Below are 24,885 nucleotides of genomic sequence, written 5' to 3' on the forward strand. Positions count from 1 at the left end.
ATATATATACATACATATATATACATATATACATATATATATATATATACATATATATATATACATACATATATACATATATAGGAGTCTGAAATGGATAATGCATAATCCAGTATTTTTATTTCAAGAATATTTTGATGCTAATACTTTGAAATATTAGAGTATTTCTTCCACCAATTATAACTGTGATAGATAAAAACAAGTCAATGAAAATACAATGAAACAGTCACAATTAAAACGGTCTCTTTATCATTTTATTCAACATTTCATTTGATCTCCAAATTTCCAAAATTACATATTTACTGAACAATTCATAAATAAATTGATTCATGATTGGTCGCTGTCTAAAATATATGATCATATTAACACATTTCATTAGTTAATTGTCATTTTCATTAATGCTCATTACACTTTAAAAAGCATAACTAAGTTTAACGAAACAGCCTAACATTAAAAATAATTTACTTTATTACAGAAATACAATGAAGCAGATTTTTTGGGACATTTTAACTTGATAAAAAGAAATTAATTATCTAAACACCAATAATACATTTAATTGAGCATTCACTGTCAATACAATTACAGCTTGGATTTGTACTGCTGTATGTAGTTCATTAAACGAGATCTCACGTTTTCAAATGTAAAATTCAGATTTTACTTTTCTTGTTACATAAAGAGGAGAACCCTCTTTTCCAAAAGTCACTAAATCTAGTGAGGAAGTCACCAAGTTGGCAACACTGACAGTCTGTCCCTTCAGGCCCCCCCAAAATAATCAGTATGAACGGAAAGAGTATTTCAACAAATATAAATGCAAAAAAGCTTTAATAGCTCTTTCTCAGTGTTGACCTCTGGGGTGGACGACGGCGCAGAGTTGAGTCGATCTGACAGAGTGAGACGGAGGAGCCGACAGCAGCAGCGGCCACTGAACTGCTCTTCAACAGAGCCGACTCCCACTTGAAGAACTCGCAGCCCTTTTGGATCCTGCCTCCGCTGCCCGACCGGCGGACCGGGCAGCAGAAAAACCCTCGCCCGTGGTTTGGACCACCGTTGGATACGAGCTGACGCTTTGCACGACGTCCACACGCACACAGCGGGGATGTGATCCTCTGTCCTCCTTTTATTGTCCCAGAAATGGAGGAATTATTGTTACGTGAGGAGAGCACTCTGGTCGTCAAAGAGGAGAGGACATTCTTGGAGCAAAAAGAGCCACATGAGGAGGGACGGGAGGGTTTTGGTGGGTCAGTGTAGATGGTGAAGGAAGATTTTGGAGTCTCTTTGTGCTTTGGGTGTTGTGTAACGACTGCTTTGGGCCTGGAAAATAAGGTATAAGGGGTGGAGGTCTTTTCTGGGATGAAGGGTTTGTGCCTTAATAGAGAGGGTGTGTTTGTTTCACAGCTCTTATGAGACACATAAGACTTTCCTTGTACTTGAAGTCCTGTTTTGTGCTGATTTGATTTGGAGTCCCGAGTCACTGTTTCAGGCACAGCAAAAGTATTGTGCTCGGAGATCGTTGAATGCTGCCTTTCATTTAAGTGATTCGACACTTTAATGTGGGATGTCTTCTTTGTAGGTCGACACGTCGTTGATGACTCACTGGTCATCTTTTGAGTTTTAAACTTGTTTTCAACACTTTCAGTGTTTTCTCTTATCTTGTCCCTTAATGTGACCTGACTGCCTGCTGAATGTGCATCATCAGGCTCTTCCCACACAGGACACCCGCCGTCAAATTCTATACTGACCCCATCATCACCATCATCATCATCCCCCTCCAACACCACATCATCATATGAACCACACCGGTCCTCTGTTTCCACTAAAAGTTCTGCAGCTTCCTCTTCGGAGGGCAGGTTTGGCTGAGGCAGATTTGAAAGGCAGCCCAGAGTACTAGAACACAGCACAAGGCTGTTGTTATTATTGCGCGGTGAAGGACAATTTATCATAACTGAAGAGGAAATATTAGCGACAGCCACTGCTGTATCGGACCTCCTGCTGCACCCCCATTGTGGCGTAGTTGTACCATTCAGCAGTGTCTTTGGTGAGATCAGGCTCTGACAGATTTGAGCAGAACTTGCGTTTTCCTTTGTGTTTAAATACCTTGTTATGTTCTCTGAACATGATTTTATCTGACATGATTTGGGAGGAATCTCGGATGACGAGGGTTTGTTTGTGGTAGTTGCGTTTTCGGCGCTGGATTTTTCTTTTTTGTCGTCTGCAGTTGTGTTTCCAAACATGGGTTTGACCATTGATGGCGTCTATAAGAAGATAAGATGAGAGATATAAATCAGTAAAATATCACATTTTCCTGATTTTTCTTGAAACTGAAATCAAATAAATTCTGATAGAAGTTATTGGTGCTACGATGTAAAGTCCTGTTGAGCTGCACGTTTACTTATCTTTCTCAGTGTCATTGTCTCAATATTTACTTCATATTTAACGCAGCGTTAAGCACAAATGTCTGAAAGCTAACAAGCTAACCAAGTAAAGTTCATAAATATCAGTGTTTATGATTTGCAACAGTCCAGTTATATATTTATTTATATGAAAAAGCTTTACAACAAATTTTAAAATATGTACATGTAGAATTTCATTTAGTCATCATCCATCCAACAGGTTTTGCTCGGCGAGGCAGAAGGGGGGCCGGGGGGGGGGGGGGCGGTTTAGGAGTTGGGATGCATCTTTGGACGACAGCCACTCACCTTCTCCAGGCTCCTAGTGATCTTCATCACACACCCATCCCTCATCATCCTCGATGCCAAATGAGCTGTATTACGGGAATCATCCAAACCTGAGGAAAGAGGAAGAACAGGATCAGATGAAGTCTATTTTCTATGTACTTTTATTTTGACAAAATAACTTTTTGTTCATACCAGAATGTTCTCTCCCAGAAAACTGTATTCCCAAATCTTGTAGTGCTCCATTCAGGCCTTTGGGTTTCCTGTCGTAAAACAGCTGAACCATACGAAGAAAGAGTTAATCACAACATGAGTAGAAATGATTAGGTGTTGTCCAAGTGATTAGTTAATTATTAAAACGTTTTATCAGTGAATATTTGGTGAAAGTATTTTAATTGACTAATTTACTGCCTTTAGTAAAGTATTTCTTTCAGGTTACAGCTTCTTACATGTGATGATTTGCTGCTTTTCCTGCTGACATGTCATTAATATTGAATAACTGTGGCTTTTTAGACAAAATAAGCAAATTAAATACTTTTGTTTTTTTGTAATTATGGGAATTTGCCATAACTACAAAATGTAATTCAGCCAGAAGCATGAGTGAGAGCAGCGGTATAAAGACAAAGCTAATCAGCTTCCACTTACCCTGTAGGTGCTTCTCAGGTCTATCCAGCTGTTGAGCACATCAGGTTTATGGAGCTGCTTGCGTTTACACTCGTACTGCAAACAAACTCCGAGATCCCAGTCTGATACGCAGATGGAGACATATTGCAGTTAGCAAAGTGTTTTAGCAAAACTTCTCAAACAAGGTGAAAACAAACCATGCTATTGTGGTAAGGCAGTTTTTTCACTGCACATAATGCAACAGTCCCATATAATTCAGTGTTGTAGTATTTGAAGACAAAATTAAATTCTAGTTGACGCTCTTGTCTCCTAAGCAGGAAATATCCTCACTAACTGAGGCAGAGGACGATTGTGATGAGATTATAAGTTGTAGACCAAAGCAATTGACTTTTACCTGACCATGTGACGAAGGTACATCGTTTTTGAGAAGGTGAAGGTGCAGAAGAACTCTGTCGACTGTTGAAAAAGACCACACCCATCTGGAGCTGCAGGTTTTGCAGCCAGCGGTTGAACCTGGAAAGACAGATCTGAAGGGGGATCCCTGCCTCCACTTGCATCTGTAAGACAGAGAAACGAAGCTGTCAGATATCATGTTAAATGATATACAGCACCAGAAAGTGCATCAGTATGTTGGTAGCAGTGTATTTACGCCCATACGCAGACACCTGTTTGATCCCCGTCAGCGCTGTGCAGAACTCGGACAGAACGGGGCGCTCTTGGGGTTGAACATAAGTATGAAACTCAGACTCGACCTCCCCTGTGGACGTGTTCAGCAGAACGGCAGGAAACTCAACTGCATTGCAGGAAGAAAGGAAGGAGGGACATAACAAATGTTATCAGCATTAAGGGTGAAAAAGAATAACGTGAACATATAAAAAGGGCTACTTACTAATTTCCTGGCCATAGTTGTTTTTCTCTCTCCAGCAAGTTGACTCAAAATCAATAACAATCAGGTATGCAAATATTTGATCTGAAAGAAAACAGACAGTATTAGTCCAGAGGGAAAGTGAACTGACAAGGGGGATAAAGTCTAAACATGAACTCTCTGAATGCATATCATCATTACAAATAATCCTGCTTACTTGATAACAATGATTTCTTTGACCCATTAGATGACTGACTCCGCTGCCTCAATAATCCCAGTTCTCTGTGGAGACGGGAAGGGATTCAAAAGCCTGTTAGAAGTGCAGTAACATAACAGGCATTGCTTCTCGAGTATGTATGTAAATATACAATTAAATATGTGCCTAAAAATATTACTTTAAATTTGTATTATTATTTATTTTAATGTGCTACTTTTGTGGGTTTTGCCCACCTGATGTTGCCCACCTTGCATGTTTGAATGTACGCACTTTGCACTGAATTTCTTATTGTCAAAATGTGTAACGTGCAATTTGTGCAACAAAAAAGGGCAGTAACGTTAAACATTAACTGTATTGACTTTAGCCCAACATGTTGTTGACAAGTATAAGTGATAGTAGCCTACACACACTACTACTACTACTACTACTACTACTACTACTACTACTACTACCACTACCACCACTACTACTATTGCTGCTACTACTACTACCACTACTGCTACCACCACTACTACTACTACCACTGCTACTACTACTACTACTGCTACCACCACTACTACTACTACTACCACTACTACTACTACTGCTACCACCACTACTACTACTACTACCACTGCTACTACTACTACTACCACCACTACTACTACTACCACTGCTACTACTACTACTGCTACCACTACAACTACTACTGCTACTACTACCACTACCACTGCTACTACTACTGCTATCACTACAACTACTACTGCTACTACTACCACTACAACTACTACTGCTACTACTACTACCACTACTACTGCTACTACTACTACTACTACCACTACTACTACTACCACTACTACTACTACCACTACTACTACTACAACTACTACTACTACCACTACTGCTACTACTACTACTACTACTACCACTACTACTACTACTACTACTACTACTACTTAAAAGTATAAAAGTACTGCTGACCATTAAACACAAACAGGTTAAATTGTAAAACAATATTCAAGCACTCGATGTAACACAAATATAACCTAGCTTTGTCTTCCCAGTTTGTTGTTTACGTTAATATGTTTAGCTAACGCTAAGGGCTCGTGGTTAATCAGTTACTTACCTGGCCAGTTTCTTTGTAGACATATTGTGAGCTATTACTTGATTCGGGCGAATAACTTTACCCAAAAAAGGGTCTTAGTTAGAATACGCAGCAAAAATCGCGCTGCTTTCTTTTTAAATGTTCATCCATCAGTCTGAGCTTGATTAACTGGGTCTGCTAGTAGGTGAAATCAACTTCAGAAACAAACCATCGATCACAGAAGAATGGCGGAGTTTATCGAAACGGCACGAGCGACATTTCCGGTTTTACCGTCTACTCGCCAAAACAAAAGCATGAAATACTGCATCCCATATACAACAACACGAATGAAAAACATTTATATGCCAATGTAGTGTCAGTCTGATCTGTATTATGTAATTATGTCATATCTGTAAAATATATAGACATTTTTAGCTACATTTACTGACTGAAATATATTATATAGTTTATACATTAGTTTATTTTTTAACGTTACAAACCGGATGTAGTACTAGTGGTTTTAAACTTTATATCATAAGTTTTAACGTGGAGAAGTGCCCATGTGTTTTTAGCATCTACCAATGGTGAACAAACATGAATTTGTAAACTGCAGGACCAATAACATCTGGTATTTACCTTTTCTCATTCTCGTTACTATTCCGACACGTATACCCAACTTATAAATACTCCTTAATTGTAATTGTATATGTCTAAAATATAGGTTTTAAATGTTAGCTTAGCTAGGTGTGTAGATGTTCTAGTGTTACTTGGCACGTTAAGCATCTTTGTATACCTTTACAAGCTCAGATTTCATGTGGAATACACTGGATTCAATCTTCTGATAATTTATTAAATGAAAGCTTAACCCTAATTTATTTACCTGACAGTTGCAGCACAAATAAACCAAACACATCATCATACAGTCCCAACATATGCTTTTAATGCACACATCTCCTCATAATGGGATAAAGTAGTCACCATTTACTTATCCCAATAATCACTGTGTTGCCTTTCAGCTAAAGTAATCAAAGATAATTAAAATCACCAACATGTTATTTTAAATATTCCAAAAAATATGCAGTGTTATTTGTACAATCCTACCTTGTGAGGGGTTACAGATGATCAGTCAACCAAATAGTTGCAGGTTGGGCTGGGTATTGTTTGTATTTTTCCCATACTCATGCCGAAAGTATTACTTGCTTCAGTGCCTGACGTTGAGGGTTTTACTGTAAATAATATTTTCTACAAACAATTCTCTCTTTCTCGTCCCCATTCTGTTATGGGGTTTACCTGCAGAATTACTTCAAATAAATGAAAACTACAATAGATTAAAGTTATTTACTGAAGATGGATAAGACGGATGTACCTGGGTTGACCGGATGTCATTAAAATAAATATCTTTCTCTGTTTATTTTGTCTTAGTAGCACAAAGCAACAATACTCTCAAATACAATTTAAAATGAGGATTTAAACGAGCAAATATCTGATTACATAATTAGTTAACAACATTTAAAGCATAACTGACAGTTTTTGATATTCAAAATTATGGACACATTTTGATCAGTACTACTACTAGTTGGCTAAACACAGTGCTCTTAAGTTCTACCTTCATACAATAAAACAATACAAACTTCCACAGGAACATGTGTAAATCTGAGACAGACATAAACTTCTGCTTAAACGCTACAGTTCGAGATTTGATGTCATTTTTAAATGTCTTTTTTCCCCCAGTAAAAACATGAGCTTGAACACGGAGCCCTCGACAGCAGAGGCAACATGCAACAGAAGGAAAAGAAAGAACATCGCCTCCACAGCACACGAGGAGGCCAAGAGATTAAAAACTGTGCAGGGAGCAGAGGAGACGCAGGACTGTGGACGTTCCTCTCGCTCACCCAGAATCTCTGTGCTGCTCGACCGCCTTCAACAACCAATTACACCGAGTGAGCTGACAGAACTGCTGCATTATGCCGCTCTGGGGAAAACCGGTGGCATTAAACAGCCCAGGTAATGGCTGTGTAGTAACATGTTTAACAGCTTTCATCAAACAGCTCTCTGTAATGCACCTTTAACCCTGTCCCTGTGCTCTAACTATAATCTAACTGATCCTTTTTAAAGTCTACACCACTTATACTTTTCAAGTCTCAGTTTTCTTTCTTTACACCCCCCCCCCCCCTTGTGTGTCTCCTGTAGTTGGTGTCGTCTGCACCATCAGAAGAAGGTTAAAGCTGTGAATGTGGTGATCGTGGAGGGCGTGACCCAGAGTCTCTTCTACAAACACTACGTCACCCTGCGACACCTCAGGACCAACTACACCACTGTAGGTGTCCAGAGGGATGTGCATGTGCTTATTTAAAGGGGGAAACTACATTCACGGTGTCAGTGTTGGGCCTGATGTATAGCGAGGCTGATCAATTATCGGTCGATAATGGGAAATCTATATATTAATGTATTATTCCGATAGCGAAATTATAGCGTGTTGTCGCCGTGTCGGCGTTTTCTAATGTATTTTATTAGAAAAAATGTGTTTTTGCTCTAAGCAGGTAATTGGCGGTGATGGCTAATTGCTGAAAAACAATCCATATTGTGCAGTTAACACTAATAAAAACAGTTTTTAAACTTTGTTTCATCCGGCTGGATTAGAGACTCACCTTCACTGCATCATCTACCGACCTGGCGTCAGGAATCTTCAGCGGTGAAGTTTCTAAATCGGACGATCCTTCTGTTTCCCAAAGACACAACGGAAGCAGTGAATTGCACAAAGGTGAGAATCTCATGTGGATATGTTCTGAGTGTGTGTGTAGACCTGCGCAATGTATAACAGTAATCCTCAGTACAACAGGAAACTATGTGTAGACTTTGAGTTTGGTAGCAAAAATGAAGATGTTGCCCAAACGACTTCGTCATTTCCTGATTATTAAAGGCTGCTGTAGAATTACAGTGAATTAAAAAAAATGTCCGGAACTTATTATGAAAGCCTTATATCCACATTTGTTTTGACTTTAATTATTGTAATGTAATTATTCTCTGAATGCTCTAATATTCATCCCCAGAGTATCATCACATTATTATATTTTGGCTTTTAGTCAAAAAATGATTATATATCTCAGCAGTTTGTTGTCACTCAGTGTTGTTGCTCTTGTTATTAATTGTGTGTGTGTACGTGTGTGTGTGTGTGTGTGTGTGTGTGTGTGTGTGTGTGTGTGTGTGTGTGTGTGTGTGTGTGTGTGCTGCAGCACTGAGGATTCACCCAGTAATCGGCAAGTTTGGGACTCAGAGGAAAGGACTGACGGCGTATGTTCTCCCCGCGGAGGAGCTGATCAAGAGACACTACCCTGTCAAAGGTGAGTGGCTTTACACTCTGCACCCCGACTGTCTGACACACGTATCGTATGTTATTGTTTTCCAAAAGCTATGAGCTTTATATGAGCTGGGTTTATGTGGACGGAGTCTCACTCTCTCTTAGTTGCCGTCTTTGTGATCTAATATCTCACTTCTGTTCTTGTTTCCTTGAAACACAGGAATGCCCGGCTTTGAGGAGTTTGTGTGCACAGACTGTGTCGACTGCTTGACTGACAGCAGCCCTCTGTTTGGACTTGACTGTGAGATGGTGAGATGCTCTCAGTTATATATTTAATTCCTGCTTTCTATTGTAGAATCCAGTTTCAAACAGTCAATACTGCAGAACATACTGTGACAGACAGACAGGTACTATTATCCTGATATTCTCTCTCGCGATGTGTTTATGGTACTCCGATTTTACACTTCCGTCTTAATTATATTATGAATAGTGTCAGAATTTTGATTATTATAGATATAACTTAGTGTATTAGTAGCTGGTTGCTTTTCTTAGCATCCTGTAATGTGGAGCTAATTGCTTTTGTAGGCAAGAAATGTGTGTTTTGAGTTATTGAAACGTTTTCAACAGTTAATCCGTTCATGTTGCGCTTCAGTGTCTCACAGAAAAGGGATACGAGTTGGCTCGTGTTTCTCTGGTGGACAGTGATGGGAAATGTGTGCTGGACGATCTGGTGAAACCTCAGAACCGAATCCTCGACTACCTCACCAGGTACACACACACACACACACACACACACACACACACACACACACACACACACACACTGGTATGTTAAACAACATCAATTAGCTAGTGTGTTAAAATGCTAAAATAATAATATTTCTTTTGCCCACGATGCTGGGTGCCTTCTGATAGGTTCTCTGGTATCACTGCAGCGATGTTGCAACCAATCACAACGACCCTGCGCAATGTTCAGGTGAAGCTCAGGGCGTTGTTGCCGAGCAACGCGGTTCTGGTGGGACATTCTCTCAACAACGACCTCATCGCTCTGAAAGTGAGTTAACGCTGACATGACGATGTATTTATCAGGACACGTTTGTTCTTGAGTTAAATTATATTTCTTTTGTTTGAATGTATCTGAGGCTTTCTTTACGTTCAGCAGAAACATGCCTTCACCATCTTTACTGATCTGTAGATACTTTAAGTATTTCCATCTTATTATTCTTTATTCTTCTACTCCAGTACATTTTAAGTTTAAGATACTAACTACTTTTCAGGTTAACATTTTACTTGACTTGTGACTCAAAATAAATAAATCTGTGTCTCCCCGACACTTCAGATTATAACGTTTATTTAATTTAAATAGAATTTTAAATGTGGGACATTTACTTGTACAGGTCCTTAGTACTTTTTCCACTACTGAAGAGGCTTAGTTACATAAAAAGACAATTATGCCGTCAAACAAGTTGAATGAGTTTATTCCCTTCATGCCAGCAATCACTTTGAGAGAGATATCCACAAACACAACGTTTTCTATAAAAAGTTAAAGTTTTACCCTCATTGTGTTGTTTGTGTCTCCTGCAGCTGATCCACCAGCATGTGATCGACACCTCACTGCTGTACAGGAGAGAGTTTGGACAAAGGTTTAAACTGAAGGTCCTCGCTGAGACAGTCCTGAAGTAAGTTCTCTGTCTCTGTCTGTCTCTGTCTGTCTGTCTCTGTCTGTCTGTCTGTCTGTCTGTCTGTCTGTCTGTCTGTCTGTCTGTCTCTGTCTGTCTGTCTGTCTGTCTGTCTGTCTGTCTGTCTGTCTGTCTGTCTGTCTGTCTGTCTGTCTGTCTGTCTGTCTGTCTGTCTCTGTCTGTCTGTCTCTGTCTGTCTCTGTCTGTCTGTCTGTCTGTCTGTCTGTCTGTCTGTCTCTGTCTGTCTGTCTGTCTGTCTGTCTGTCTGTCTGTCTGTCTCTCTGTCTCTCTCTGTCTGTCTCATCACGTCTAATAATTAAATGTTCTATTTGTGTCCCAGTCGGCAAATTCAAACTGAAGAGAAGATGGGTCATAATCCCATTGAGGACGCTGTTGCAGCCCTGGAGCTCGCTCAGTACTTTATAAAAACAGGACCTCGTCAGGTAACACATCGCCTGCACACACGCACACACACACACACACACACACACACACACACACACACACACACACACACACACACACACACACACACACAGTTGATATAATATTTTTCTGTGTACGCTCACTGTCAGGTTGTAGAGCTTCATCTACAGGAGCTGTGGGGATACACGATACTGGAGGAGTCCTCCGACTGTGAACCTGCACCCACACCGAGTCTCAGGTACGACACATTATAAATCTGTTTCGCTCTTTGTATCCGTTACACCTGACAACGTTAACTCAGACCATGTCCACACTAACGTCATCTTGTTGCGCCATCTTTACTCTGCACGGGAGGATTGACGCCACCTACTGCTTATATCGATGAACCCCAATAATCACAAACAGTAGTCGATGGAAACGAGCATTCATTCGCATCTTTTACTTTGAATTCGGCTAAAATCTGCGATGCATTTCGATGGCGTTACTATTACAAGGAATCTGCTCTTCACTCACAATGTGGAACTCGTCTCAGCGCACATTCTGCTGCTGCTGTATTTGACAGATTCGCCGTCTTTATTTCTCGTGCAGGTTTGCTGACGTACTCCGGACACTCGGCCGGTCTGTCGCCTTTTTAGGAAGGCGTTCTGACATCGCCCTGGATCTGTCCAATCAGCAGTGGCACAACTCTGACAAAGAGGTGAGAGGTTACCTGATCAAACACTCCAAATCTGTTTTTTTCAATGTGCATCGATCTGTTTCATTTGTGGTGCAAATACAGCAAGTGTAGTTCACTTCCTCTCGTCTCCTTCAGGCGTTGGCCTCTTTCCGGAGACAGAACAAGCGTCCGTTCCTCTCAGTGCTCCAGTTTTCTTCCCTGTCGGACCATCTGAAGAAGTGCTGCCGTCATCGGGAGCACCAGAGGGTGAGGCATTTATTCACATCACGAGACATTGAACGTGTCGTTTTTTGATGCTCTGCTTAACGTGTTTGTTTTTCCTGCAGGTGTGTGCAAACCTTCGGGATACGTGTGTAGTGTTCGCCGGGCCGTTCCCTGCTGCTTTCTCCGAGAGGGAAGTGAGGCGGCTGTTTAGTTGCTGTGGACCGGTTCGAAATATCAAAATCTTGAACGCGACTGTCAGGGTATATCTCACCTGCATGATGCTTTATTTTACATTGAATTAACTACTTATAACCTGTATTTATGTCAAACATACCTCTTAAGATATGATATGACTTCGTTGTCCTCTCTTGTCTGATGTGCTTTTTCAATCGTATCTGTTTTCTGAGAATGTTTTGTCTCCAGGTTCATGCAGAGGTAGAGTTTGAGCGGCTGGAAGGAGCGCTGCTGGCTTTAAACACTTTGAATGGACTTGACTTGCAGGGACAGTCCATCAAGGTAACTCTCTTCCCCTTTTTATTTTATCTGTTCTTAAAACATTTTTATTCATGAAAGCTTTTGGAAATGTTAGATATACAGTTTAAAGTTATTCCGAAACCTTTGTAGACTTTTATCTCCAACATGTTTTTTTCGTGGTTAACTTCTTTTAGGTCCAGCGTCCTGTTAACGAGTCAACGCTGGACGTGGATCTGACTCTCGAGGCTTTGATGTGCGACCACACCAGTCACCTCTACGCTCTGAAATCAACCTCCAGCATTGCTGAGGGCATGCGCACTTCTGCAAGGGTCAATGGACATACGTCGGATGCCAAATGTTCCGTTGTCACTTCTGTTAAAACAGTAAACGGTCAACGGGCGCAGGCAAAGTCTAAACTGTGTGAGGAGACGGTCAGAGAGACATTTGGTCACTTTGGTACGGTGGAGAGAGTCGACCTGCTCCCCAAAGCTGGAAAACACACAAGACATGCATATATAAGTGAGTAAAAAGCAATATTAGTCGTCAGGCAAGGAGTTTCTGTGGGTCTCTAACAAAACTGTGTCTCTGGTCGACAGAGTTTGAGAGCTCAGAGGGCAAACATGCAGCTCTCAGCTCCTCTGAGGATCTCAGGAAGGAAAACTACTTTGTCTGTCCATCGCTAACTCCACCCCACTTACCCTCCTGGGCTGCACTGACATCACCCGTCACCTCGGTGGATCCTGACATCGAAGACGAGGAGAGGACCCACATGCGCACGAGCTCTCAGGTAAAGACAAGAGGGTGTTGACTCCACTTAGTGACACATTCCTAAAGTCACGGTTTTTAGAAAAAGGAGTCAATCCCAGTGAAAGGTGCTCGGCCTCTCTGCGTGTCTTTTCCTTAGTCAGCATGCGAACACACTACAGTGAAGCACAGCTACGTACAGTCTGACAAACGGAGTCGGATTTAAAAGATGGCCACCGTTACTTTCTCTCTGGTGCCATCCCCTCGCCAAAGTTTGATTCTTTTTTTTTTGTTGCCCCACAAGTGGAGAGACCCAATTCTTATTGGGTATTCATAGAAGCGTCCTTTCTTAAGTCTTAAATTAAGATTCCAAATTACAAAAGCAAATACTAACGAAGCAAATCTTACTTCATCCCGTTTATCTCAGGTTAGGGAGTTCCTAAATCCAACATCACTGATCCACTTGTATGTCTGTTACCTAGCAACCAACCTTTCTCAACTCTAAGACTTTGATATGTAATCTATGCAGGAGCAGGAGGTGGATCTGGTGATGGGGAAGCTGGACCGTCGCCTACAGAAGCTCTTTACATTTCTCCCAGAAGGCACCTTGTCTGTGGTCGTGCTGCTCGGACACACCAGGTGAGGACTGTGACGACGTCTGAGAAACATCAGCTACCAGATTAAAGATGTCTAAACCTTCTCTTCTCTTTCGTAGCGCTCGTGGCGACCTTCCTGGTTTGTGCCTGATGGAGGTCAAGCGAGGGTCTTGAGGAGAAGAGTGGGAGGGATTAGAAACCTGCACTATAAAAACATCTGCCAGTCCAATGATGCCTCCTCCTCTGTGGATTAAGTGAAATCAATCAAGATAAATCGAATAATTAAAAAATAAATCACCGCAGACTAAAACTTTCCTATTTGGCAAAATGGATTTAAAAGGAAAGTCAAATACAGAACTTGTAAAGTATTTTTTAAGGCCTGGAAATAATTAAAGCTTCAAATTAATCTTTGTATTTTTGTAATTAATATTTGCCTTTCTGTACAAAATGATTTACTTGTGATCAGATACAGTTTGTTCTCCTGGTTCTACAGTCTCCTCTTCATTAAAGGAGACTGAACCCCAAGACGGAGAGTTACAAACATGTCAGTTATTCATTAAAAAGTAATTTTACCACGACTACTTTTAACTAGCAGTATTTACCGTACAGGATCTAAGCATTTGGGCACTGTACTATTACATTTATTTTAATATTAAACGTCTTTTCGTTGTTATTCCGTGAATAATATCTATTTCACAAGACATTTTGTTCCATGCATGCACAATACCAGGATACTGAAACAAATGTTCAGCCATCGCACGTTTTTATATTTCTGACACGTGCGCTTTCTCTGGTGACGAGTCAAAATATCTGTGAAAAAGGACGGCGGTGTTACATTTACGTGGAAGTCAAACTGTGTGCTGAGACTAATTGGGGATGGTAGACCTAAGTGTAAACATCTTGAAACAATACAAGTGTGTATACACACACACACACACTGATTACCTGTTGATTACTGTAGTCATTGCAACAGGACTTAAATCAAATCATATATTCACTTGTGTAGTAATAATAATATGAGCCGTGTGTCTACAGTCAGACTGTCGTGGGTGATTAATATATGAAAGCAATTCTGCTTACCGCTATAAATGTTTTAAAATAATTTATTTGCTTTCAAGTCTGTTTTACACCACCGGGGGTTGTAGCTGAAAGAATAAGATTAAAATATAAATATGCACATCATAATTTCCCTAAGAGGATGAATAAAGCATCTTATTCATTTAATGGAATAAACAAATGTAATTATAGGAAGTGGCAGTGATTCATTTTATTTACACTTCAGAGAGTTACCAGCTGCCCTTCCTGCATTCAGCCGTGTTACTTTCACTGTTTAACTTCCTCATGTCTAATATTGTACTTTACGCTAAGTTTGTTGAATATGACGCTCTGCTGCTGAGTTTGTATATTAAATATCCACATGTGAAGTGCACTGAGATGAGTTTAGGCTCAGAAAAGACCGAACACAGAGATACTAAGAAACAGTCTTTAATTTTTTCCCTTTCCAAGGAAATATTTTAAGTATTTTTTTAAACTTTGTTATACAAAAAGGTATACGTCTTCTTAACGTTTACACCAGAACATACTTTGACATTGTTGCAGGTCGACAGTTACAAAACATTGAACACAAAAAAAGGGTAAAGGACAACAATTCTGTACAAAAAGGAACCAAAGCACCTCTCATGAAGGATCAAAGTGCCACCAATAATAATCACATTGTCATTGATAAGCTTATACATGTTCATAAAACTGGGGAAGATGACAGAACCTTTTAAAACAGAAAAAGAATATAATTGACTGCATTAAAATACTAAATAGCCCAGACATTGTAAACTACAGAACCTGTCGGTGGCATTTTATCTCCCGATGTATGAAACGGAGTCAGAGGGTAACAAAGACTGCAGAAAGTGTACATCCCCCTCACATGCACACACACAAAATATAAGACTGATGGGAGGTGAGCGTCTTTAAAAATGAAGGATTTCATAGTGACAGCACAGCTGAGGTGGCAGAGTCAAGCCTCGACACAGAATAAATGAACATTTCTGGAGTTCAGACTTTAAGATTATAGTGAAGAATGTGTGCGTTTACCCAGAAGAGTTTCCCGCTCCTCTGACATTAGATCAAAATATGGCAGCTGTCGTTATGGCTTGTGTTCTTTGTTCAGTCAAGAAGCTCGGCTGGTAGCGTTGGACACGGGATTCACAGCTGTTGAATGAAAAGATTAATTTAGGGCGCGCGCCACTCATCGATGTACAGCAGAGCGCCCCCCCAAGTGCTGAGGAAGAGACTCTGAGCAGGAGCTCATCGTGGGACATCGGCCTCTCCACTCCTCACGTCTCGCTACCAGACTTCTGGGACTTCAAACAGCGACGTTGTAGATTCAGTCTCTGTACGAGAGAGAGAGACAGGGAAGGATGAGAAGAACCGCAGCTTCAGTATCTTCATTTGTTAATCCTGAAGTCTTAACAGTTGGTACAGTTAAACCTTCAGCTCAGTTTATTCCCTTTGTTTCAGTCACATGTAGAAAACAGTTATTTGTAAGTTGGGTTACATCATTCCACTAGTCCACGTTACCATTACATGTTCTACGACAGCATTTATAAAAAGTGTTTAACATTCTGCACAATTTCAAACATCTGTACTTTATACCAATGCATAGACAAGAGTCACATCTATACAAGAGCCACGCTGATGCAGCATGCTGAACTTCACTACTCTAAAACAAATGTCTTAATTGTTTTTAATGAAACAAGATTAAACCGGCAGAAACTGAGTTTTCTTGGAGGCAGCAGAAAATAAGTTGTGAACACAACGCTGACATATCACCACTTTTTAAGTTGCTTTGTATACATGGCAATGTAGGTTGCCATATAAGAGGATACATGGTCTGTCAAAACAACAGGGCTCAACGTCAAGCAAAAACATAAAGACTAAAACAGTTACTACAGTTGATAAATTAAACATAGGCCTGACCTGCTGACAATTTTATTCTTGTTTAGGGTGCTGATCAAATAGGAAATATATATTTTGTAGAAGTGTTTTCCAGGCTGGTGGGACTTTGTAGTGTCGACCTGATGGCAGTAGTTTGATGGATTGGTGGCGGGGCTGAGATGCATATAAAATTATTCTTCATGAATTTAAAACCACTTTAGTTTTGCCTCTCATTTCCTTCTGGGAAAACATGTTCTGAGTTTTGACACTACAGTTCCCTTCATGCCTTGGGTGATGCAAGCGAGTCATCTGTAAGCTTGGATTACTTTTGATCCTGAAGAAAACGTCTAAATATGATGATTATGAAGCAAGATCTGAAGTTTTGAGGGTTGTTTTTCCACCCAATGATTTCTTGACATCAACCCTCTTGTTGACGTTAACAAGCCCTCACACTGACAAACGCACCTTTAGACTTTTTCTTGTTCTTTTGACCTTTCCTCCCTTGGACTGTCGGGGCTTGTTGCCAGGTGATCGTCCCCTCTGTGTCGTTGCCTTCAGGACTGTCCTCATCAGGGATGGGACTCGACCCCGCCGAATCTGATGCATCTCTGCAGGGCGCAGCAATCGTTAAGACTTTAATCACAGCAACCAAAAACTTAAATGATCATCTTCATTTTACTTACGCCGTCTTTAGCCATCCTTCTGAGGTCTTGCTCTCGATCGCTTCTGCATTGGCCTGTCCACTTTTGTCTAGGACACACAATGACAACCAGTGCATGACAACCGAAGTCTGATATACAGCGCGCACACACACCTTAACATCCCATTTTCAGTCGCAATTTCCTTATAGTCAAGGACTCAACACGGCATAGTTTGAGACACGGATCAAGGTGAATTATTGTTATACTTTCTGTTGGCGGAGACGCATGCAGACAGTGGAACGTAGCCCGTTTTACAAGGTTAAAGTAAAACAAATAACTTTCATTTCTATTCTTGTACAAAATATATAAATGTAAGCACTTTCAAGGCCTTGGCTTTTTATCCACAAAATCACAAACCTTCAAAGACCAGTGGGATCCCTGTGAACAGGCTTTTTACTTGTATTTAATGTTGCAAAATGAATAATGTCTTACATGCATAGACTTAATTTAGTTTTAGAATTTGCTTCCTCAATTGAAATTAAATTCAAAACTATCCAGAAACAATGTTGAAAGGAAACGGTTGTCCATCATGCCTGTATCCTTTCTGCAGCAGGTGGCCAAAAATACAATAACTCTGATGTTAAATAAATGACACGGCCTTCTTTGATTTCGTTAATCTCATCGGTTGTGATGATTATTCACAGCCGGCCCTCTCCCTCAGGGCCTGCCTAATGTTATCACACGGCAGCAGGAAAGTACTTCTGCATGCGTTTACACACCATCAGTTTTCATCTTCTTGCTGCCTGTGCTATCCGGGTACGAGTAGTTACTCCAGCCGTCTGTAATTGGAGGCTCTCCGGCCCCCAGCTCTCCCTGAACGGGACTGATGCTGCGTTTCCTCAAACCCCTACAACAATGAGAAAGAAAATCCACACATGCATCAATATAAATAGAAACTGCATACGTGCAGAAACCCAAGGCAGGGGGTTAAGGCACTGAATGTTATGTTGAAAATGCAGCGTATATCAGAACTGGTGTACCTCGGATATCCAAAACCAGCAGACGTAGCGGGGGTGAAAGAAGGCTTCATCCAGCCGTCCTCTCCCCAACTTTTGGGTGTGTGATCGACCTTGTCCTTGTCCTGCAGCCTCCCCTTGATGTACTCTGCATAAGTCTGGATCCTGTAACTCTCTGCATAGCGGCTGGTGTTCATCGCTGCGTGACGAGACAAAGACGTTAACAGAGTGCATCGACGTCTGTCAGTCTGGTGCGTATTCAGCTGGGGGCGTTAAACTTACCTATCTGTACCTGGTCCGTCTGACTTAGGGACACAAATGCTGACATGTCGTCTATCCAGGAAACCTGGATGTTTCCTGAGGGGATCATTGAAGGAGAAAGTGAGTAATAAACAATGGGTCATACCGTGTACGTGCAGAAATATCAGGGAAAATCACATCTTACCAAAGGCACTAAAGAGCTGGTAGAGGTCACTAGTCTTCCATTCTTTTGGGAAGGTGACATACAGGACATGGTCCCTTTTAGGTTGCACTGTAGGAAGGAGAAAGGAGGAAGGGGGAGTGAGGATAGTTCTGATTTAAGATGAATCAAAAGATGAGACGTTAACAAGTTTAAAGCCCTGGTATGAACGTATTTCCTTCCTTATAACACTTTCACTTCATCCCTGCTTTAGTAATGTTTCCTTCAACATTACCCCCACCAATCTGGCAGCAGGAACATGCATCATGTGTCCACAATACAAACAAAAACCCTCTCGTAAAAAACAGTGCTACTAGTGTTCTTCACAAAGTACATTCAAAGTTGGCTAAATGACCATTCATGTAGTCAATAAGACAATCCGGACATAAAGGCCTGAGGTGCTACATTATCTTACAATCTGGTCCCGTGAGGTTGAGGTAGGGAATATCGATTATCCTCATCAGGAAAAGCCTTGAAAAGAAAGAAGAAGCATTATAAAACAACATTTTTAGAGTTCATGAAAACACGCAGCAAATACAGTAAATCTAAGTGCATATCTTACTTGTTGAAGAAAGGATCAATAAGTTTGGAGCGAGCAGAGATGTACGGTTTGGGGGGAGTCAGAAAAGAGCCTGTAAAGAGAGTCGAGCAGACCACGTCAAACATGCATCTAGACTTTGTTTTGTTTTTTGCAATCAAGATCGGTGAGATTGTGCGAGTTACCCAGGTAGTTGGCCATTGAGATGAAACAGAGGCCAGTGATGTAGGCGTCGTACCCAGCCTCGTGGAGCTGTTCCTGGGCTGTGTTATAACTGTGGAACCCCGCCGCAGTTTCTGACAAACGGTAAAAAAAAAAAAGAGAACAGTGTTGCAAGTTGTTGCAGGGTGAGTGTTTCGGCCAAACGTTTGTGTGTTTACTCACCAACTTGTGGCGACTTGAAGGGGCCCTCTTTCACCCGTTTCTCCAACTCTGCCAGAGACGTGTTCGTGATCAGCTCCTGAAAAGGAAAAGTAAAAAACTTTGTCACTTTTATACATAAAAAAAAAAAAAGATCCAACCTTGAATAAAATGTGGAGGTACTTTGAGGCTACTTGTTTGCTTGGTGCTCCGACACGTGATGCAACTTGAGCAAAGACTCTGCTTTTAGAGTCATCTTGTGAAAAGGCCCCAACTAGTTTCAATCTAGAAAGGGCCGAGTACCTAACGTGCGTGAACTTTGATAATGTCCAGTTAACATGGAGTGATTTAAAGTGTATTCTTTATAACACCTTCCTCAAATCACCAAAAACAAAAAATGGGTGGCCCTGGTAATCTACATTTTTATTAAATTGCACATATCAAAACACGTCATTATCTTGTGACGAAAAAGTCTCGCATGAATAAGAAACATGAAACTAAATAATCAGCGTGTGTAAAAGAGCATTTACCTTAAAAGGCTGAGTGGAAGCCATCAACTTTGTGTCCAGAAGTCTGCAAAGTGGATAAATAACCAATAATGTAAACAAAAAAAGACAAACGCATCTGTTGTGAAGACGAGTAAACTAATTTTGCAAAGCAGATGAAGATTACCTTGGGAAGACACACATTGTGACCTCTTTAAAGTCTTGAAGATCCTGAAGGAAAGAGCATTGGCACAAATTCAGAAACATTGCTTTGCAATAAACTGGTATAAAAAGGCTCCCCGTATGATACAAGTGTTTCACCTCTGGCAGAGGGCAGTAGAACTGGTGGATGGTGTGCATCACATCCAACAGCATGTTGTGGCCAACCACTAGTTTACCCTGTGTGTCGAATAAATGGGTTGAAGGTACACGTTACATTTTCCAAAACAAAAGATAAATACATAACTTGGACTTAGCGACAGAAAGATTCCATGTTCGTGCTAAAATGTCCAGTAAAGATGCAATGAAACACGAGTAGTGTATTCCAACTCTTAAAATAGTCAATGTAAAATGCATTTTTTTTTTAAGAATCAGAGAAATTCAAACTTTACGGCTCAACGGCAAAGAAGTTGGTGTTGACTCACAGATTTAGAGATGGCATGGATGACCCTGGAGAAGCCAACGGCATCATTTAGCTCCTCCTGTTTGGGGGTAGAGTGCGTGTGGCTAAAATATTAGGATCAGAAACTAGTGCATGTGCAATGTTTTCCAACATGCCTCACAATTAAGACAACGTTTTACTTCCATGTCCATCTTGAACCCAAAGCTCACCTGCTCTCTCTCCTGTTTCTGCTGTTCCCTCCTCTTCCTCTCCTCATCGTCTACTTTGCTGACCTGGATGTATCGCTCCTTCTGCACACAATAAATGTTTTACATTTTCTATACAAAAAAGGGCCACAATGAGTTTAAATAAAACATGTTCTTACCTTTTCTGTTTCCACAGTTTCCACATGAAGTCCCTTAGGAAACCTGTGAAAACAAGACAAATGTTAATCTTCAAGCAAACACAAAAACTATAGTAGCAGATAGTGCTGAGGGACACTCACTTCCAGTTCAGCGTCTGGTATATCAGCTTTCTCTGAAACCTGATGAGGAAATACAAGTACAGCTGGTAAGACAATACAAAATGTACATGATAAATTCAGTGTAGGTGTGGTATTTTGGAAGGAAGAGTTAATATTACCCAGTGCATGGCTCCAAGTCCAAAGTCTTTACGGAGTCAGTGAAGAGAGCCTCAACCTTCCCTCTGCGGGGAAAACAGTAGACATGATCAAGAACTAGCTAGGTTCATGCTCGCCGCAGTGTCCCTGGTGCAAGAGACAAATGTCGTGGCCTATTGTGCCGCGGCATTTGGCCTGTGAGTCAATGGTGGGGTCTCCTTCCATTTGCTCGTGCCCAATAGACCCCCAAGGAAAGGTAACCGGGGGGGTAAGCCACCTCAGCATGAAAGAAGCAACTACCACCATGCAATCCAAATCCAAAACCCTGTCTGCACCCATTGCTCTTCATGACATTGTGTGAAACAAGAACCCCATTCTGACTTCAGTGTACACGTTTTACACAAACAAGTACTCCATATGTACAGTAACACTTACATCACCCTGTTGATGTATTCTTTGTGTTCCTGAGGTACGTGTGCGGGGCCTTTGGAGGACGGGGAGATGAAGGACTGCGTCCCTATACCATTGGCATGTTGATTTCTCCTCTCCTCCGTCTGCTCCCTCAGCTGGGCTTCCTCTTCTTGGTTTAGGTATGGGATTCCTTTAAACGGAAAAGTCTCAATGTTATGTCCGTCTAGTGACCTGAAGCTCTTGGATGGCTCTACACAGTCACTGGCCCTAGACAACTTCAAAGACTACTGGAAGATGAGAAAGCAATTTGTTGAGAATAAATTGAAAGATTGTTTTCTTGCATTAAAAACAAAAAACACAAGAACTTTACCAGCATTGGGAAATTAAAAGATTTGTAAATAAAAGTGATTAACAATTAGTTTTTGCAGGCTTCCCTAAACACTGACTGGCAGACTCTGAAAACACAGACATCTGCAATGGTTACTCTTTTTTGTGATTCACCACTAAATGTTGAACTATCCCCAACTTTTAGTTTTGCTGCAGGATCAAAGCGACCGTGTTTTTTGCGTAAAGTCACCTTGGCTTCTACAAAGACTACCCAAAAAATAATACTGAATTGCCAGTTTGTGGGCAGCCATTCAGGAAGTCTGGGGGGAAAAGTTAGTGAAAAAAAGACAATCACAAGTCTGAGTAAGTGCAAGCGGCCCGGGGCCGGTTTGACCCGACCCAACCCAGAGGCAGAGTAATGTTTGTAAGTTTTACACACCGGTGGTAATATCAATGTTTCAGTTCTGAATTTATAATGTTCCCTCTTTACTGAAAATCCTTTTTAACATACTGAAGAACTTGGCATAAATTAACTATAGAATGAAAAGAAACCGTCACTCTGCAGTTTACTCACCATTACAGAACACCTTGTTGAAGTCAAATCCCTGACTGGCCAGGAAGTCAATACTGGAACTCTGAAAGTTGTAAAAATAAATCATATTTGTCATTCAAACAAAAAAGGCAAACAGGGTTTCATCTTTTTATTTGTTTTTGAGCCGACTAGGCATCTTCAGGAACCAAATCATTTTTACTATTTAACTTTGTGTCACTTTTAAAACTCATTCATCTCGGCTCACACTGAAGCAATCCACAAAAACCAGAAGAGCAGCGCTGACTTACTTGACAGATGAATTTTAAGTCCGGGGACGTCCTGTTGAACGGTTTCGGGAATACATAAAAATTAAAAGGCTTTATGATATACCTGCAGAGATGGGAAAACAGGACGTAGAAAAATGAGGGTTACTGAAATCATTCCACGTGCTGAGAGTTTATTACAACAACATGCTTGCAAGCTGGATCACTTCTATTATCTGCATCTAGTTGTAAAATGTTTACGCCTAAAACCCAACCATAGCATAGTGGGATACCTCTGTATGAACCACTTTACTTGAGTAGATAAAAAGGTTAACATTAAGACTTAGTGGGCTGGATTAACATTCTAAAACAAAATGTAAAACTAGGGGGCAGCAATTAACCCCATGTTTCCCCTCATAAGGTCCGTTGATACTTTGCTAGAGTTCTGTATAGTCCGGGAGATAGTGGTTCTAATTGGAGGTACACCATCAGGAGATGCAAACCAGGCACATGTTTAGGGCACCCATATTGGCACATTTTGCAAGGACAATATAAAAACCTTTAAACCTCCCATAAGTCACTATACAGTAGAGTAGCGCAAAAAATAATTAAATTATCAATTTTCTTTTTCCTCAAAATAATAAAAAACAGACATGTGACATGTGTTTTGAATGTGCAGAAGGTTTTCTGAAACACACCATTAAAGTCCAGGGGTTTCTAAATGATAAAAATAATAATAAATGCATCCTTGGCATGAACAGGTGCTACATCCACATTTAAAAAAAAGTTGCTTCCCCAAACAAGACACAAAAGAGGATGAACAGTATGTGTACATGCGTGTCGACTCAGCAGGGATAACAATACATGAGAAGATTTTTAAATATTTGAAACAAAACAAAAATGTTGAGACTTGAATTGTGACCTGCCACCTGAATTTTGTGATTTCCTTAACATAAATAAAAAAAGACATTTCCACCATGCATTGGTGCATTACACTTGGGCTTCTTTGCTTTGGGCACCCAGAGTCTAGAATCGCCTCTGCTTCCAATTTCTCCCAAATGTCGATGTCAGAATTAAAGTTGTGTATTTGTGAAGCAGATGTGACTCACTTTGAATTTGTCTGGTCGTACGTGAATGTACATAATCCAAACTGGAACAGCAGAAAGTCCATGGAGTGCTGGAGAACAGAGATAACATGAGATAACATGAGATAACATGAGATAAACTTTGACTATGGAGGGAAAGCAGGATGCTGTAAAAACGTGTGCAATAACTTATCAAGTCTGCTAACCTTTTTAAGCTTCGTGTATCTCTCCTCCGGTGTGTCCAGCCCGTTGGTGAGTGCACTGACATTAGGACCATCGCTTATTCCTAAGAAAAAACAAAAACATATCATAACATAGGCTATATTCACAGCTTTCACCATTCCAATTTCTGCTAAAACTCTTAGTTACCTGAAAACTCTCCATCGATGGCAAGGAAGTCAGCCTCCTCTATCGCGCTGTACACAGTCTTTAAACTGTCTTTATAATCTGCGAGGGGAAAAAAGGGAAAGTGTTTTAACATCTAGAGCAGCGTTGTGAGGGAAACGTGTTAGCCAGCAGAGGGGCGCATAACCCGGAGCCTTGCGTGCAGCTACCTAGCTAGCTAGCTAGCTAGCAGCACACAAAGCTGAGGAATTAAAGAGTTTTGTCCGTTTGAAATATTTATCAGGTCACTACTTTTGTGTGCGTTATCAAGATGTATATAGCGAGATAAAAATCAAGTGAGAAAAATGTGGCTGGCTACTTACTTTGGCGTGTCACCTCCATCCCTGCACAATGACTGAACCCGGCTGACAGCTAACGTTAGCTATCCTACGTCAACTGGCTTTTAACCGTTTCACAAACACTTCCGGTTGCGCCGCCGCCGCCAGTTGACAACAACCGTTGGTGATTTAATCATAATAGACATGTTTAGATTTAATATTTGAAATGACATCACCTATAGTAAATACATCAGCGTATGTATTATAGTACATGTTGTCTGCTATAGTTACAGTTATAGAGATGTGTTATTTGATTTGATTATTTAATATTTTTTTAATATTTTGAGGTGCGTTTTACCGCAGCAGCTTTCTTTCTCTTGATGTTTTCGTTTACATTTAAGCATGTTTATAAAACT

The 24,885-nt window shown here is 40.7% G+C and overlaps 3 protein-coding genes across 4 annotated transcripts; 1 reads left to right on the forward strand and 2 right to left on the reverse strand.

Moving 5' to 3' along the window:
• Positions 1–311: 311 nt before the first annotated feature.
• On the reverse strand, positions 312–5,651 carry eri2 (ERI1 exoribonuclease family member 2). The gene is made up of 9 exons (XM_029459671.1): positions 5,484–5,651; positions 4,379–4,443; positions 4,186–4,266; positions 3,962–4,089; positions 3,691–3,853; positions 3,318–3,418; positions 2,868–2,949; positions 2,697–2,785; positions 312–2,252 (listed from the first exon to the last, which is right to left on the reverse strand). Exons 1-9 carry the CDS (start codon positions 5,504–5,506, stop codon positions 822–824), a joined length of 2,163 nt encoding a protein of 720 aa, XP_029315531.1. The 5' UTR covers positions 5,507–5,651; the 3' UTR covers positions 312–821.
• A 336-nt stretch (positions 5,652–5,987) lies between these two features.
• rexo5 (RNA exonuclease 5) lies at positions 5,988–14,930 on the forward strand. The gene is made up of 19 exons (XM_029458679.1): positions 5,988–6,069; positions 7,173–7,445; positions 7,632–7,758; positions 8,082–8,202; positions 8,675–8,782; positions 8,960–9,048; positions 9,392–9,507; positions 9,655–9,793; positions 10,324–10,418; positions 10,759–10,861; positions 10,994–11,082; positions 11,433–11,541; positions 11,656–11,766; positions 11,847–11,984; positions 12,148–12,240; positions 12,393–12,717; positions 12,795–12,985; positions 13,472–13,581; positions 13,658–14,930. Exons 1-19 carry the CDS (start codon positions 6,023–6,025, stop codon positions 13,710–13,712), a joined length of 2,439 nt encoding a protein of 812 aa, XP_029314539.1. The 5' UTR covers positions 5,988–6,022; the 3' UTR covers positions 13,713–14,930.
• Positions 14,931–15,007: 77 nt separating this feature from the next.
• On the reverse strand, positions 15,008–24,597 carry parn (poly(A)-specific ribonuclease (deadenylation nuclease)). 2 transcript variants are annotated; one of them, XM_029460062.1, is made up of 26 exons: positions 24,515–24,597; positions 24,177–24,254; positions 24,014–24,093; positions 23,832–23,899; positions 22,768–22,849; positions 22,502–22,562; positions 21,625–21,790; positions 21,213–21,275; positions 21,076–21,114; positions 20,956–20,998; positions 20,801–20,878; positions 20,614–20,670; positions 20,291–20,368; positions 20,157–20,200; positions 20,015–20,057; positions 19,509–19,584; positions 19,310–19,420; positions 19,149–19,218; positions 19,002–19,057; positions 18,572–18,658; positions 18,409–18,483; positions 18,151–18,325; positions 17,890–18,017; positions 17,153–17,219; positions 16,935–17,077; positions 15,008–15,925 (listed from the first exon to the last, which is right to left on the reverse strand). In XM_029460062.1, exons 1-26 carry the CDS (start codon positions 24,531–24,533, stop codon positions 15,879–15,881), a joined length of 2,034 nt encoding a protein of 677 aa, XP_029315922.1. In that variant the 5' UTR covers positions 24,534–24,597; the 3' UTR covers positions 15,008–15,878. The 2 variants fall into 2 exon arrangements, with proteins under 2 accessions (XP_029315922.1, XP_029315830.1); XM_029459970.1 differs by having other exon boundaries at positions 20,801–20,881.
• Positions 24,598–24,885: the final 288 nt, after the last annotated feature.

The sequence above is a fragment of the Cottoperca gobio genome, chromosome 1 (genome assembly GCF_900634415.1).
Source record: "Cottoperca gobio chromosome 1, fCotGob3.1, whole genome shotgun sequence".
NCBI lineage: Eukaryota > Metazoa > Chordata > Actinopteri > Perciformes > Bovichtidae > Cottoperca > Cottoperca gobio.